Genomic DNA, 16,437 nt, shown 5'->3' with positions numbered 1-16,437 from the left:
AAACATTTAGGTTTCCACTTCTTTGGGTCTTCATTTCCTTATGAGGGCTCTTGTGTCAGATAAACTTAAGTTACATAAATTAGTATGGTTTGTCCTGTTAAATTGTGTATTCCAATGTAATTTTCAGGCTGGGCCAGAGACTCCAATAGAATAGAGGTAAAGGTTTGCCTCCCGCACACTACTAAACCCTTGACACTATAGTTGCTGCAGAGTTGTTTTGCCCAGAGCGCCTAGCTAGCAAGGGTAGAAAGGAAAACACAGTGCCTTGTCAATTTTCGCTGTCTTAAGAAGAACAGAGGAGCACTTGCTTTGTTACTCAGTCCAGGCCAGATGCTGCTTGCCTTTGCGCTGAGAACTGCAAGACTTGAATCTTGTAGAAGTCGGATTTGTGCCCCAAAGACACGGACACCTGCCCAGGAGAGCAGTGGCTTGGGTGGGGTGGCAAGGCTGGAGGTCGCATTTGACGCGCATTCTGTTCAGCTCTCACAGAAACCCTGTGAGGCAGGGAGTATTATTCCCACTTTACACTTTTGGGAAACGGTGATTGAGAGAGACTTGCGGGTATCACCTAGTTACAGAGTGGTGCGGCGATTCAGACTCAGCAACCAATCTTGCTACCCTCTTCCACTGAGGGCCGCGCCCCCGCCGTGCCCTGCTCTGCCCTCCGCACGCTGCTCGGACTCCACCCCCGTAACGAAGCTCCACCGAATTTTGCGTCTGTCTGCGAAGACGAAGAATTGAAAAATCTCAGCTACACTTGGTCTTTGGGGTCGGGCGCCAGGCAGAGCTAGAACGAACTAGACGCTTCTCCAAAAGCAGTGACGTCAAATGACAAGTGACAAGAGGTGGGGATATGTAGATGAGGGGCGCGGTGGCTGCTGTCTCGATTTCATTTTTCGCCGGGTAGAATTTCCCCTGAACGTCCAAAGGATGTATCTTGGTCACTGTCATATAAATAGTCCTTCAGTTTCCCATCGAAGGCCGAAAGAGCTTGGAATATAATTGACCATAACTCTGTAGTGTGCTGAGTTCGAGGGTGACGTCCCAGACAAAAGTTCCAACTCATACTTACCTGGCAGGGGAGATACCATGATCACGAAGGTGGTTTTCCCAGGGCGAGGCTTATCCATTGCACTCCGGATGTGCTGACCCCTGCGATTTCCCCAAATGTGGGAAACTCGACTGCATAATTTGTGGTAGTGGGGGACTGCGTTCGCGCTTTCTCCTGGTATGATTTGTGAAAGGAAAGACATAGATTCTTGTTGTGCAGCTTTGATGTACCTATCTTCTGTTTTGTAGTTTTGGTTTTCCTGAGGCTCAAATGATATGCATTTTCCCCTTCAGCAATGTGGAAAACCTGATTTGGACTTCCTTTGTGGCTCAGCTGGTAAAGGATTTGCTTGTAATGCGGAGTCCTGGGTTTGATCCCTGGTTTGGGTCATTCTCTTGGAAAGGGGATAGGTTCAGATCAGATCAGTAACTCAGTCGTGTCCGACTTTTTTTCAGCACGCCAGGCCTCCCTGTCCATCACCAACTCCCGGATGCCATCCAGCCATCTCATCCTCTGTCGTCCCCTTCTCCTCTTGCCCCCGATCCCTCCAAGCATCAGAGTCTTTTCCAATGAGTCAACTCTTCTCATGAGGTGGCCAAAGTACTGGAGTTTCAGCTTTAGCATCATTCCTTCCAAAGAAATCCCAGGGCTGATCTCCTTCAGAATGGACTGGTTGGATCTCCTTGCAGTCCAAGGGACTCTCAAGAGTCTTCTCCAATACCACAGTTCAAAAGCATCAGTTGTTTGGTGCTCAGCTTTATTCACAGTCCAACTCTGATATCCATACATGACCACTGGAAAAACCATAGCCTTGACTAGACGGACCTTTGTTGGCAAAGTAATGTCTCTGCTTTTGAATATGCTATCTAGGTTGGTCATAACTTTCCTTGCAAGGAGTAAGCATCTTTTAATTTCATGGCTGCAGTCACCACCTGCAGTGATTTTGGAGCCCAGAAAAATAAAGTCTGACACTGTTTCCACTGTTTCCCCATCTATTTCCCATGAAGTGATGGGACCAGATGCCATAATCTTAGTTTTCTGAATGTTGAGCTTGAAGCCAACTTTTTCACTCTCCTCTTTCACTTTCATCAAGAGGCTTTTTAAAGTTCCTCTTCACTTTCTACCACAAGGGTGGTGTCATCTGCATATCTGAGGTTATTGATATTTCTCCCGGCAATCTTGATTCCAGCTTGTTTTTCTTCCAGTCCAGCGTTTCTCATGATGTACTCTGCATATAAGTTAAATAAGCAAAGTGACAATATACAGCCTTGATGAACTCCTTTTCCTATTTGGAACTAGTCTGTTGTCCCATGTCCAGTTCTAACTGTTGCTTCCTGACCTGCATACAGATTTCTCAAGAGGCAGATCAGGTGGTCTGGTATTCCCATCTCTTTCAGAATTTTCCACAGTTTATTGTGATCCACACAGTCAAAGGCTTTGGCATAGTCAATAAAGCAGCAATAGATGTTTTTCTGGAACTCTCTTGCTTTTTCCATGATCCAGCGGATGTTGGCAATTTGATCTCTGGTTCCTCTGCCTTTTCTAAAACCAGCTTGAACATCTGGAAGTTCACGGTTCACATATTGCTGAAGCCTGGCTTAGAGAATTTTGAGCATTACTTGATTAGCGTATGAAATGAGTGCAATCATGCGGTAGTTTGAGCATTCTTTGGGATTGGAATGAAAACTGAACTTTTCCAGTCTTGTGGCCACTGCTGAGTTTTCCAAAGTTGCTGGCATATTGAGTGCAGCACTTTCACAGCATCATCTTTCAGGATTTGGAATAGCTCAACTGGAATTCCATCACCTCCACTAGCTTTGTTCGTAGTGATGCTTTCTAAGGCCCACTTGACATCACATTCCAGGAGTGATCACACCATCGTGATTATCTGGGTCGTGAAGATCTTTTTTGTACAGTTCTTCTGTGTATTCTTGCCATCTCTTCTTAATACCTTCTGCTTCTCTTAGGTCCATACCGTTTCTGTCCTTTATCGAACCCATCTTTGCATGAAATGTTCCTTTGGTATCTCTGATTTTCTTGAAGAGATTCCTAGTCTTTCCCATTCTGTTGTTTTCGTCTATTTCTTTGCATTGATCCCTGAAGAAGGCTTTTTTATCTCTTCTTGCTATTCTTTGGAACTCTGCATTCAGATGTTTATATCTTTCCTTTTCTCCTTTGCTTTTCGCTTCTCTTCTTTTCCACAGCTATTTGTAAGGCCTCCCCAGACAGCCATTTTGCTTTTTTGCATTTCTTTTCCATGGGGATGGTCTTGATCCCTGTCTCCTGTACAATGTCACGAACCTCATTCCATAATTCATCAGGCAGTCTATCTATCAGATCTAGGCCCTTAAATCTATTTCTCACTTCCGCTGTATAATCATAAGGGATTTGATTTAGGTCATACCTGAATGGTCTAGTGGTTTTCCCTACTTTCTTCAATTTAAGTCTGAATTTGGCATTAAGGAGTTCATGGTCTGAGCCACAGTCAGCTCCTGGTCTTGTTTTTGCTGACTGTATTGAGCTTCTCTATCTTTGACTGCAAAGTATATAATCAATCTGATTTTGGTGTTGACCATCTGGTGATGTCCATGTATAGAGTCTTCTCTTGTGTTGTTGGAAGAGGGTGTTTGTTATGACCAGTGCATTTTCTTGGCAAAACTCTATTAGTCTTTGCCCTGCTTCATTCCATATTCCAAGGCCAAATTTGCCTGTTACTTCAGGTGTTTCTTGACTTCCTACTTTTGCATTCCAGTCCCCTATAATGAAAAGGACATCTTTTTTGGGTGTTAGTTCTAAAAGGTCTTGTAGATCTTCATAGAACCGTTCAACTTCAGCTTCTTCAGCATTACTGGTTGGGGCATAGACTTGGATTACTGTGATATTGGATGGTTTGCCTTGGAAACGAACAGAGATCATTCTGTCGTTTTTGAGATTGCATCCAAGTACTGCATTTCGGACTCTTTTGTTGACCATGATGGCCACTCCATTTCTTCTGAGGGATTCCTGCCTGCAGTAGTAGATATAATGGTCATCTGAGTTAAATTCACCCATTCCAGTGCATTTCAGTTCGTTGATTCCTAGAATATCAGCATTCACTCTTGCCATCTCTTGTTTGACCACTTCCAATTTGCCTTGATTCATCGACCTGACATTCCAGGTTCCTATGCAATATTGCTCTTTACAGCATCGGACCTTGCTTCTATCACCAGTCCCATCCACAGCTGGGTATTCTTTTTGCTTTGGCTCCATCCCTTCATTCTTCCTGGAGTTATTTCTCCACTGATCTCCAGTAGCATATTGGGCACCTACTGACCTGGGGAGTTTCTCTTTCAGTATCCTATCATTTTGCCTTTTCATACTGTTCATGGGGTTCTCAAGGCAAGAATACTGAAGTGGTTTGCCATTCCCTTCTCCAGTGGACCACATTCTGTCAGATCTCTCCACCATGACCCACCCGTCTTGGGTTGCCCCACAGGCATGGCTTAGTTTCATTGAGTTAGACAAGGCTGTGGTCCTAGTGTGATTAGATTGACTAGTTTTCTGTGAGTATGGTTTCAGTGTGTTTGCCAGGTTACTCCACTCTAACTCTGGCCTGGAGAATTCCATGGACTATAAAGTCGCAAAGAGATGGACACGACTGAGCGACTTTCACTTCACTTAGAAGCAAGGCAGCAGTCTATTTCTGGTATCAAGTGAGGAATATTATATGGATAGACAAATCTGCTGGGCTAATCCATGCACTTTCAAAGAGCTGAATTCAACCTCTCGTGTGGCTCTGCTGGTAAAGAATCTGCCAGCAATGCTAAAGACCTGGATTCGATTCCTGGACTGGGAAGATCCTCTGGAGCAGCAAAAAGGCTACCCACTCCTGTATTCTGGCCTGGAGTATTCCATCGACTGTATAGCTCTTGGGGTCACAGAGTCAAACACAACTGAATGAGTTTTTAAAAAATGGTTTAAAAGTAAGCTTTCACTATTCTAGGAATGAAATGGGCTGTTTTCTTTATTCTGTGGGAAAGACTGTAGAAGGCGATTTCTATACATTTTGGCTTTATGGTCCCCTTTCTGTGTTTTCAAAACCAGTAATTTTTCATCTGCTGCCATCAACCTTCCATCCACCACCTTTTATTTTTTCCAGATGAGAAAGCTCCTTTTATTGGGGTGGAAATGATGCACCAAACTAGTCCCTGACAAAAATACTTAGATCTTCAAGATATGGAGATGATACTTAACTATAATGATCAAAATCATCACATGGATCACAGCCTTATGTAAATCAGTGAAGCTATGAGCCATGCTCTGGAAGGCCACACAAGATGGCCAGGTCATAGTGGAAAGTTATGACAAAATGTGGTCCACTGGGGAAAGGAATGGCAAACTCCTTCAGCCTTCTTGCTGAACTCCATGAACAGTATGAAAAGGCAAAAAGAAAGGACACTGAAAGATGAACTCCCCAGGTTGGTAGGTGTACAATATGCTACTGGGGAAGAGTGGAGAAATAGCTCCAGAAGGAATGAAAAGGCTAAGCCACGAAATTAAAAGACACACTCCTTGGAAGAAAAGTTGTGACAAACCTATACAGCGTATTTAAGACCAGAGACATCACTTTGCTGACAAAGTTCTGTATAGTCAAAGCTATGAGTTTTCCAGTAGTCATGTATGGATGGATGTGAGAGTTGGACCATAAAGAAAGCTGAGTGCCGAAAAATTGATGCTTTCGGACTGTGGTGCTGGAGAACACTCTTGAGACAGCAAAGAGATCAAACCAGTGGATACGAAAGGAAATCAACTCTGAGGATTCATTGGAAGGACTGATGGTGAAGCTGAAGCTCCAGTCCTTTGGCCACCTGATGCAAAGAGCTGACTCATTAGAAAAGACCCTGATGCTGGGAAAGATTGAAGGTGGGAGGAGAAGGGGACGACAGAGGATGAGATGATTGGATGGCATCACCAACTCAATGGACGTGAGTTTGAGCAATTTCTGGGAGATAGTGAAGGACAGGGAAGCCTGGCATGCTGCAGTCCATGGAGTTGGTGCCTTAGCAACTGAACAAGATTGGGAAGAGCTGACTTCTCCCACTTATTCAAGCTCAGAGCAAGGTCTGGGCAGAGTAAGTCCCTGTGGAACGTGTGACAAGGCGAAGTGTTTGAGACCTGGACCAGCAGATGGGAACCAAGAGAAGAGCCCCCACCCATGAGGACCAGCTGCAGCAGGACCCTGAATCTAGACCCTCGGAGAGAGGCTCCAGTTTTCCAGAGGACTAGGCGGCAAGAGGGAGAAGGCAATGGCAACCCACTCCAGTACTCTTGGCCTGGAAAATCCCATGGGCGGAGGGGCCTGGTGGGCTGCAGTCCATGGGGTCGCTAGGAGTCGGACACGACTGAGCAACTTCACTTTATTTTTTCACTTTCATGCATTGGAGAAGGAAATGGCAAACCACTCCAGTGTTCTTGCCTGGAGAATCCAAGGGACTGGGGAGCCTGGTGGGCTGCCGTCTATGGGGTCGCACAGAGTCGGACACGACTGAAGCGACTTAGCAGCAGCAGCAGCAGGGAGCAAGAGGACGGGGGAGCTGAAGGAGGAGGCAGCGAATAACAATTTATTTGTTAAAAAAAAAAAAAAAATACACCTACCAACATCACACTAGTGGGTCTGACATCCCCTTAAATCATAAGTTGGTAAACTTACAACATCAATAAAAACACAAGGAAAATAAATACATTGGCTTTATCATATTGGAAGTGGTGTGAACGGTGGGACGTGGGCAGACCGGCGGGCAGGCGAGGAGCAGACAGCACAGGAAGCGTCTGAGTGGGACCGTGAGTCTCAAGGGTCCTCGTCTCAGTCGTCCCAGTCCTGGCTGTAGATCCGTGGGATCTTGCACGGGGACGCCCAGCTCTCAGCCTCGAGGTTCACTTGCTCCTGGTCTGTCTTTTCGGCGGCATTCTTTTTGTCTCGTTGCTGTTGTAGGTAGCGCAAAAGAATGTTTGTTTTTTCTGTCACAATTATCTGTTCAGACGGGTACTCCTGAGTGGGCAGGTAGACTGGTAGACGTCGGTTCGAGGCTTTGCTTAGACAGTTGGCATGGAAGCTACTAAAATTGCTTTTGTCGTCGACAGGCAGCCCTTTCAAGAAATCAGCCATCTTCTGTTTCATCCGTCGTGTCCGCCTTCTGCTCTCTCCGTCGTCGCTGTTGTTGCCGCCGCCGCCACAGCTGCCTTTTTAGCTGCCTGCTTCCTCTTATAAAGAGGGCCGTTGATTACATTAGGCGCACCTGGATAATTCGGACTATTCCCGCCCCACCCAGTCTCAAAGCTAATCGCATCCCTACAATCTGTTCTGTCACAAAGGTGGGTTACATTCCCGGCCCCGGGGATTAGGCCCAGAGCGCCTCCGTGTCTGTCAGTCAGCCTATCACGAGGCCCCTGGTACAGTCGGCGCTACGGAGTGACGTCACTAAGGTGCGCGGAGTATGTAAATGAGCTCGGCGTAGGCTGGCTCGGTTCAGAATTGTAAAGTGTTTGTATTATTTTGCAAATATTGCGGTACTCGCAATGTGTTTGTCAGGCCTTTATAGTTGGGAGAAGCCGTTATTTCGTAAGTGAGGGTGTAGAGTTTTCGGTGAAGAGAGTGACCGTAACTGCGAAGTGTTTGAAACGTGAGGCTGAGGCGGCAGGCAGGGCGAGCAACTCATACTTACCTGGCAGGGGAGATACCATGATCACGAAGGTGGTTTTCCCAGGGCGAGGCTTATCCATTGCACTCCGGATGTGCTGACCCCTGCGATTTCCCCAAATGTGGGAAACTCGACTGCATAATTTGTGGTAGTGGGGGACTGCGTTCGCGCTTTCCCCTGACAGTCTATTGGTCTAAAAAAAGATTATATAGTTTTTAGATGAATATTAGGTTTATAATAACCCCGTAAAGCTGAATCTATGATCGATGTTAAGTTGTGGGATAGGAAAGAAGCAGTGAAAACCCTTTGCTGGTACTCTTGTCTGGGGAAAAAAAACAGGAATGGTGGAATGTGGTAGGTTGTGCTGTTTATGGGGGTTGCATAGAGTCGGATACGACTGAAGCGACCTAGCAACAGCAGATATGGGGTAGTGACTCCATTTTTCAGGTGAGAGTACTGGAGTGGGGTAGCATTTATCATTTTTCGGGGGGTTTTCCAAATCCCTATATTCTGTATTGCATGTGGATTTTTTACTAACTGAGCTACTAAAAGACCAAGAATACTAAAGCCCAAGAATACTCAAGTGGGTAGTCTATTTTTTTATCCAGCGGATCTTCCCAACCCAGGAATACTAACCAGGGTATACCGGCATTTGGGGCGGATTCTTTCGTCTGAGCCACTAGGGCAAGTCGAAATCCGTTTAGTTATTGGGTTCAGTTCAGTCGCTCAGTCGTGTCCGACTCTTTGCGACCCCATGAGTTGCAGCACGCCAGGCCTCCCTGTCCATCACCAACTCCCGGAGTTCACTCAGACTCACGTCCATCGAGTCAGTGATGCCATCTAGCCATCTCATCCTCTGTCGTCCCCTTCTCCTCTTGCCCCCCAGTCCCTCCTAGCCTCAGTTTTTTTCCAATGAGTTAGCTCTTCGCATGAGGTGGCCGAAGTATTGGGAGTGAAGCTTTAGCATCAGTTCTTACAAAGAACACCCAGGACTGATCTCCTTTAGAATGGACTGGTTGGATCTCCTTGCAGTCCAAGGGACTCTCAAGAGTCTTCTCTTGAGTCTTATTGGGTTAGTCGGCCAAATTTACAGTACTGAAGTGATCGTTTAGCTTCAGTTTTCAGGGGGAATTACCGATTAAGTAGTTGCAGGAGCTGGTTGGTTAAAAATATGTTTTAGTAATGTTCAGAACCGTTTTATTTATTTTTTTTTAATATTTGCTTGCAGTTTATTTTGGTTTTTCTAAATAGACATTCACATCTGTAAACAATAGGATGTTGGTTTCAGCCCCAACCCCCGATTCCTTACAAGTCTTTGTTCTCACACATTGGTTAGAACTGCCATTTGCTGCTGTTAGTCGCTAAGCCGTGTCCGGCCCTGTTGTACTCCATGGACCGTTGCACACTAGACTCCCCATGGGATTTCCCAAGCAAGGGTACTGGAGTGGGTTGCCATTTCCTTCTCCATCAGAACCGTTTTAAATGCTATTACTCCACAATGATATTTTTTTTAAAAGAATCTCTGAGGGTGACTGGAAAAAAATTCTAAAAGGAAGTAAACTGAAAAGTACACAGGAAGTGGAAGTTAGCATATACATGATTAACAGTCGACGCTTAATTTTTGCAGCTTTAGGAAACATATGAAAGAAGCAGGTCTGGAGATTTGAATATTTTATGTCAAAATGTCATACATTGGTGTAAATGCAATTAAATAAAAAAATTTTTAAGGTCAACGTTAAAATCACTTTTAAAATAATTATTTTTGCCAGCACTGGGTCTTAGTTACTGCTGGAGGTTTTTCTCTAGTTGGGGAAATGGGGGCCACTTGTTGCAGTGCGCGGGTTTCTTGTAGAGTGTGGGCTCAGTAGTTGTTGCCCAGGGACCTAGTTGCCCCATGGCATGTGGGATCTTCCCAGACCAGGGATCCAACCCGGATTCTGTGCATTGATAGGTGGATTCTTGACCATTGAACCATCAGGGATGTTCTAAAATGACTATTATTTAAAGAACAAAACAAGAATTAAATATTGATGAAGATCTGGGAAAATTTGGACCCTTTTTCACTGCTGGTGGTAATGTGAAATGGTGCAGTCACCATTCTAGTGTGCATAGGTTCTAGTGTGCATGACAGCAGCTAACAACTATAGAGAGTTCCTTGGTTCCAGGCAGAGTTCTAAGCACTTTACAGAGTACTCCCATTTATAGATGAGGAAATTGAGGCCCATGAAAGGTTAAATAATTTCTTCAAGGTCACACAGGGAAGTGACACAGCCAGGTTGAGAACTTCAGAGTCTGAACTATGAACCCAATCCACAGACTGTCTACCCTCTGCATAAATGACTGCATTTGTATACTGTTTGTTCTTTTTTGGACCAGAGTTACTGTGGTGCAGAATTTTTTAAATATTTATTTGTATTTATTTTGGCTGCACTGGGTCTTAGTTGCAACATGCTGGATCTTCTGGTCTTGGCATGAGATCTAGTTCTCCTACCAGGGATTAAACCTGGGCACCCTGCATTGGGAGTGCCAAGTCTTAGCCGCTTGACCCCCAAGGAAGTCCCCTAACTTTTCAAAGTGAATGCCCTCCTGGGAATTCCCTGGTAGTCCAGCAGTTAGGACTTCCCACTTTTAAGGGTTCGAGTTCAATCCGTGGTCTGGAAAATAGGATCCCATAAGCCTCAAGGCCAAAACAAAACAAAACACACACTCAAAAAGTTAATACTCTCCTAATGGTCTTGATGATGCAATAAATGTGTATTTCTAATTCTACTTCTTGGTATCATCACTTTTTCACTCCCTACTGCTGCTGCTAAGTCGCTTCACTTGTGTCTGTGTGACCCCATAGACTGCAGCCCACCAGGCTCCCCCATCCCTGGGATTCTCAAGGCAGAAATACTGGAGTGGGTTGCCATTACCTTCTCCGTTTTCACTCCCAGGAATTGACAAAAATATTGAGTTCTTCAATTTCAACAGTAACATTGAGAATAAAATTTAATCTTTTAGAATTTATTTTTATTTATTTAATTTTGGCCATGCCTCAAGGTATGCAGGATTTTAGCTCCCTGACCAGAGATCAAATTCAGATCCCCTGCTTCAGGAGCTCGGGGTCTTAACTGCCGGACTGTCAGAGAAATCCCTAATCTTGGAGAATTTCCATAATTGTCCCTCAATCCTATTCATTATAAATGAAAATGGACAAGAAGTGAAAGAAATGTGAAAGAATCGAGGCTTTTTCCTTGCATTTCTGGTTCAGTTAGAAATAAGTATGTTGCTTTCTTTTGAAACAGGATGTCTCGGGCTGTTCACCTTCCAGTCCCCTGTCCTGTTCAGCTTGGTTCCTTAAGAAATGACTCCTTGGAAGCACAGCTTCATGAGTATGTCAAACAGGGGAACTATGTGAAAGTGAAGAGGATTCTTAAGAAAGGTAGGCATCGTATTAAAATAGCGCATGCAACTTGATTCACATTACTGAATAGCATTGGAAGGAAAACCAGGTATATCATAAGACTATGAATTCTTGGGGGAATTGGAAGTTAAATTTAGAAATGAGCTGTTCTCTATCAGTGCAGTTGGATTGCTCAACAGAGGTCGTAAATCGCTGGAGGCTGTTGGTTTTGTTTTGTGCTAAGGAACCATGAAGTCTTCCATTCTTTAAGCCCCTAAAGGTTTCGCTTCAGGCCCCAGCCACCCACTTTAGATTCTGCCTGTTTCTCTTTTCTCCGTCGAATCTACCCCATCTACTAAGTCTTCTGAGGGCTGTGGTGGAGTGAGAAGGCCAGTTTTCATGGTTCTCTTCTTCCTTGCTCCTTAGAGGTACTTGATACTTTTGTTTTCAAGGTGTTTTTGTTTGTTTTGTTTTATAATTGGTGTATAATGGCTTTACAGTGTTGTTAGTTTCTGCTGTGTACAACAATGTGAATCAGCTATGAGTAAACATATATTCCTTCCCTCTTGAGCCTCCTTCCCACCCCCAACCCCATCCTACGGCTCCAGGTCATCACAGTGCGCAGAGCTGAGCTCCCTGTGTTGCAGAGCTATCCTCCCACTAGTATTTTATGCATGGTAGTGTATATATGCAGAGAAGGCGATGGCACCCCACTCCAGTACTCTCACCTGGAAAATCCCATGGACGGAGGAGCCTGGTAGGCTGCAGCCCATGGGGTCACTAAGAGTCGGACACGACTGAGCGACTTCACTTTCACTTTTCACTTTCATGCATTGGAGAAGGAAATGGCAACCCACTCCAGCATTCTTGCCTGGAGAATTCCAGGGACAGCGGAGCCTGGTGGGCTGCTGTCTATGGGGTCGCACAGAGTCGGACACGACTGAAGAGACTTAGCAGCAGCAGCAGCAGCAGCAGCAGTGTATATATGTGTCCATGCTGCTCAATTCATTCCACCCTCTCTTTCCCCTGGTTCGTCCAAAAGTTTGTTCTCTACTTCTTCATCTGCATTCCTGCTAGCAAATAGGTTCATCTGTACCATTTTTCTAGATTCCATACAGATAATATATATGCGTTTGATTTTTTCTTTCTGATTTCCATCACTCTGTATGACAGACTCTAGGTCCATCCATGTGACTACAAATGACCCAATTATTTTCAAGGTGTTTTGTTTTTGTTTTGCTGTTGGGCAGACAGAAACAACAAACATAGCTCAGGCAATCTTCAAAAGAACACACACACAGAAAATCATACTCAAACGGAAACTCTGTTGGTATTTTGCTCCTGATCTAGAGATCCAGACCTGCTTTTTCAAGAGTAACCAGAAGTCCAGTTAGATTCCCCCTCTTCTCTCTTCAATCTTAGTATTAAAAAGAAGGCTTAGAAAGTTTCTCTCAGCTGGTTTATGGAGCAGTCAAGGTGACCTAATTTCTCTACAGTGTTTCTCCATTTGCCTCAACAGGATTCCTGACAACTTCCAGAAGGGCAGCACCCATTTTTTAAGGATTCAACTTTCTCCAAAATATTTCTCTCAAAAAGTTCTCTACCATCCCTAGAATCTGTAGATAAAGTGGCTGATGGTAAACTAAATTTATTTAAAAGGTTCTGTTTTTTACCGCCTCCAAAATTTTTCATTTTACTCATGACGGATCTGTGTGTGTTTTAATATGAAAATTGATGTTCAAGATGGGTATGCTATGACTTCTAGTGTCTGTCTATCCATATCCTCCAATATGAGAAGCAGAGTTCTGTGACATTTTTTATCTGTCTCCTAGACATCTCCTGAATGTTCTGTATCTTCATATTCTTTTTTTTTTTTTAACTCTTTTTTTTTTTTTTTTTTTGGAGGTATAGTTAATGTGGGCTTCCCAGGTAGCACTAATGGTAAAGAACCTGCCTATCAATGCAGGAGACTTAAGAGATGTGGGTTTGGTCCCTGGGTTGGGAAGATCCCCTGAAGGAGGGCATGGCAACCCACTCCAGTATTCTTGCCTGGAGAAACCCCATGGACAGAGGAACCTGGTGGGCTACAGTCCATAGAGTCACAGAGTTGGACACAATCGAAGTGACTTAGCACACATAGTTAATGTACAGTGTGTAAGTTTCAAGTGTACCACATAGTGATTTACAATTTGTAAATGTTGTACTCTACTCCAGTTATAGTTATCATAAGCTATTGGGTATATTCCCTGTGTTGTGTAACATATCCTTGTAGCTTATTAATTTTATCCATGTAGTTTGTACCTCTTAATTCCCTCCCCCTTCTTTCCCTCCCTCTTCCCTCTCCTCACCAGTAACCACTAGTTTGTTCTCTATGTCTGTGAGTCTCTGTCAGATTCACTTGTTTGTTTTTTAGCTTCCACATATAAGTGATATCATACTTGTCTTTCTCTGTCTGACTTCTTAATGCGTCTTCAAATTCTTGATATTAAACTAGAACAGGCGGTGAGGTTGACAGGTATAACTGGATATGAAGCAGGACCTCATCTGTGCTTGGCAATTTTGTCTAAAGCCTCAGAGTGAAAAACAGGGAGTGATACATATCCCCACGATCTAAAGCAACACTTCTTAGGAGATGGCCAAAATGATCTTGGACCTTCAACTCCATTACCCACCTCAGGCTGTCTAAGAGAAGGTGATGGGGCAGTGGTGTGAGTGTCAGAGGAAAAGGCTGTTCCAAAGGCATTCACAGGAAACCAAGTACAGGTGAACCTCCTGGAGAGAATTCTGGTGCCGGGAGTTGGGAGCCAGTGTCTCAGCCTGGTGAACAGTAGAAACATGCCAGCCAACCCCAGCTGCCACCAAGGTGGCATTAATTGAGTCTGACATGTTACCTGGAATTTAGAGATCAAGAGGACTGCCATCTGCCTCCTACCTGGAGCAGTCCTTGATGGCCGAATGAGCACGAGAGACCAGCAGTTGGAGTAGCCGTACTTTCATCAGCTGTGGGGTAGTTAGACTCTGGAGGGTAGCTGAGCATTTGAAGGGACCTCAGCTATGAAGGAAGGAAGAATTCCAATGGAGAGGCTGGAGCTATAGCAAGAAATCAGCAGAAATGTAAATCAAAACTATAATGAGGTATGACTTCGCACTGGTCAGAATGGCCATCATCAAAAAGTCTACAAACAATAAATGCTGAAGAGGGTATGGAGAAAAGGGAACCCTCCTATATTGTTGGTGGGAATGTAAATTAGTACAACCATATGGAGAATAATTAGGGTGGTTTTGGAAGGAAAGTTATGACCAACCTAGATAGCATATTGAAAAGCAGAGACATTACTTTGCCAACAAAGGTCCGTCTAGTCAAGGCTATGGTTTTTCCAGTGGTCATATATGGATGTGAGAGTTGGACTGTGAAGAAAGCTGAGCGCCAAAAAATTGATGCCTTTGAACTGTGGTGTTGGAGAAGACTCTTGAGACTCCCTTGGACTGCAAGGAGATCTAACCAGTCCATTCTGAAGGAGATAAGCCCTAGGATTTCTTTGGAAAGAATGATGCTGAAGCTGAAACTCCAGTACTTTGGCTGCCTCATGCGAAGAGTTGACTCATTGGAAAAAACTCTGAGGCTGGGAAGGATTGGGGGCAGAAGGAGAAGGGGACGACAGAGGATGAGATGGCTGGATGGCATCACTGACTCTATGGACGTGAGTCTGAGTGAACTCCGGGAGTTGGTGATGGACAAGGAGGCCTGGGGTGCTGCGATTCATGGGGTCGCAAAGAGTCGGACATAACTGAGCGACTGAACTGAACTGAGAAAACTAAAAATACAACTACCATTGTTGTTGTTTAGTCGCTAAGTCATATTCAACTCTTTTGTGACCCCATAGGCTGTAGCCTGCCAGGCTTCTCTGTTGGGATTTCCCAGGCAAGAATACTGGAGTGGGTTGCCATTTCCTTCTCCAGGGGATCTTTCTGACCCAGGGATTGAACCTGCATCTCCCACTTGGCAGGCAGATTCTTTACCACTGAGCTACCTGGGAAGAACTACCATATGATCCACCAATCCCAGTCCTGGGTATATATCCAGAGAAAACTCTAATTCAAAAAGACGCGTGCACCCTGGTGATCATAACAGCACTATTTACAATAGCCAAGACATGGAAGCAACCTAAACGTCCATTGAGAGGTGAATGGATAAAGAAGATATAGTACTTACATATAATGGAATATTCAGTTCAGTTCAGTCACTCAGTTGTGTCCGACTCCCTGCGACCCCATGAATAGCAGCACACCAGGCCTCCCTGTCCATCACCAACTCCCGGAGTTCACTCAAACTCACGTCCATAGAGTTGGTGATGCCATCCAGCCATCTCATCCTCTGTCGTCCCCTTCTCCTCCTGCCCCCAATCCCTCCCAGCATATTATTCAGCCATAAAAAGAATGAAATAATGTGATTTGCAGCAGCATGGATGGACCTAGAGATTATCATACTAAATGAAGTAAGTCAGACAGAGAAAGACAAATACCATATGATACTGCTTATATGTAGAATCTAAAAAAAAAAAATGATACAAATGAACTTACTTACAAAACAGAGTCACTGATACAGAGCTTATGGTTACCAGTGGGAAAAGGGATTGGAGGGATAAATTGGGAGATTGGGATTGACGTATGCACACTACTACATATATATATATATATAATAAATAATAAGAACAGGGAACTCTACTCAATACCTATAATGTCCTTTATGGGAAAATAATCTTAAAAAAAATGGGTGATATACGTGAAATTAAAAAGATGCTTGCTCCTTGGAAGGCAAGCTATGACAAACCTAGACAGCATATAAAAAGCAGAGACCTCACTTTGCCAACAAAAGTCTGTATAGTCAAAGCTATGGTTTTTCCAGTAGTCATATATAGATGTGAGATTTGGACCATATAGAAGGCTGATTGCTGAAGAATTGATACTTCTGAATTGTGGTGCCGGAGAAGACTCTTGAGAGTCCCTTCAACTGCAAAGAAACCAAACCAGTCAATCCTAAAGGAAATCAGTCTTAAATATTCAGTGGAAGGACTGATGCTGAAGCTGCAATACCTTGGCCACCTGATGCAAAGAGCCGAGTCATTGGAAAGACCCTGATGCTGGAAAAGATTGAGGGCAGGAGGAGAAGGGGGTGATGGAGAATGAGATGATTGGATGGCATCACCGACTCAATGGACATGAGTTTCAACAAACTCCAGGAGATAGTGAAGGACAGGGAAGCCCATTATGCTTTGATCCATGAGGTCACATGGACTTAGTGACTGAACAACAACAACATGTAT

The 16,437-nt window shown here is 44.3% G+C and overlaps 1 protein-coding gene, 2 non-coding genes and 1 pseudogene across 5 annotated transcripts in view; 3 read left to right on the top strand and 1 right to left on the bottom strand.

The window, feature by feature from the left end:
- The first annotated feature begins 1,064 nt into the window (after positions 1-1,064).
- Positions 1,065-1,228, top strand: LOC113878679. Its single transcript, XR_003507098.1, has one exon. It is a non-coding gene; the product is annotated as a U1 spliceosomal RNA (small nuclear RNA).
- A 5,532-nt stretch (positions 1,229-6,760) lies between these two features.
- Positions 6,761-7,307, bottom strand: LOC113878592 (annotated as a pseudogene). The gene has a single exon (XR_003507033.1). The product of XR_003507033.1 is annotated as a DET1- and DDB1-associated protein 1 pseudogene (transcript).
- A 437-nt stretch (positions 7,308-7,744) lies between these two features.
- On the top strand, positions 7,745-7,908 carry LOC113878645. Its single transcript, XR_003507068.1, has one exon. It is a non-coding gene; the product is annotated as a U1 spliceosomal RNA (small nuclear RNA).
- Positions 7,909-11,001: 3,093 nt separating this feature from the next.
- Positions 11,002-16,437, top strand: part of TEX14 (testis expressed 14, intercellular bridge forming factor) — a 109,512-nt gene continuing 104,076 nt past the window's right edge. For both annotated transcript variants that reach the window (XM_027519833.1, XM_027519832.1), the window contains exon 1: positions 11,002-11,152. In XM_027519833.1, coding sequence (XP_027375634.1) covers positions 11,017-11,152 — 136 coding nt within the window. In that variant the 5' untranslated portion in view covers positions 11,002-11,016. The remainder of the gene's footprint in view (positions 11,153-16,437) is intronic.

The sequence above is a fragment of the Bos indicus x Bos taurus genome, chromosome 19, assembly GCF_003369695.1.
Source record: "Bos indicus x Bos taurus breed Angus x Brahman F1 hybrid chromosome 19, Bos_hybrid_MaternalHap_v2.0, whole genome shotgun sequence".
NCBI classification, from domain to species: Eukaryota; Metazoa; Chordata; class Mammalia; order Artiodactyla; family Bovidae; genus Bos; species Bos indicus x Bos taurus.
This window is presented reverse-complemented; position numbering and strand designations above follow the sequence as displayed.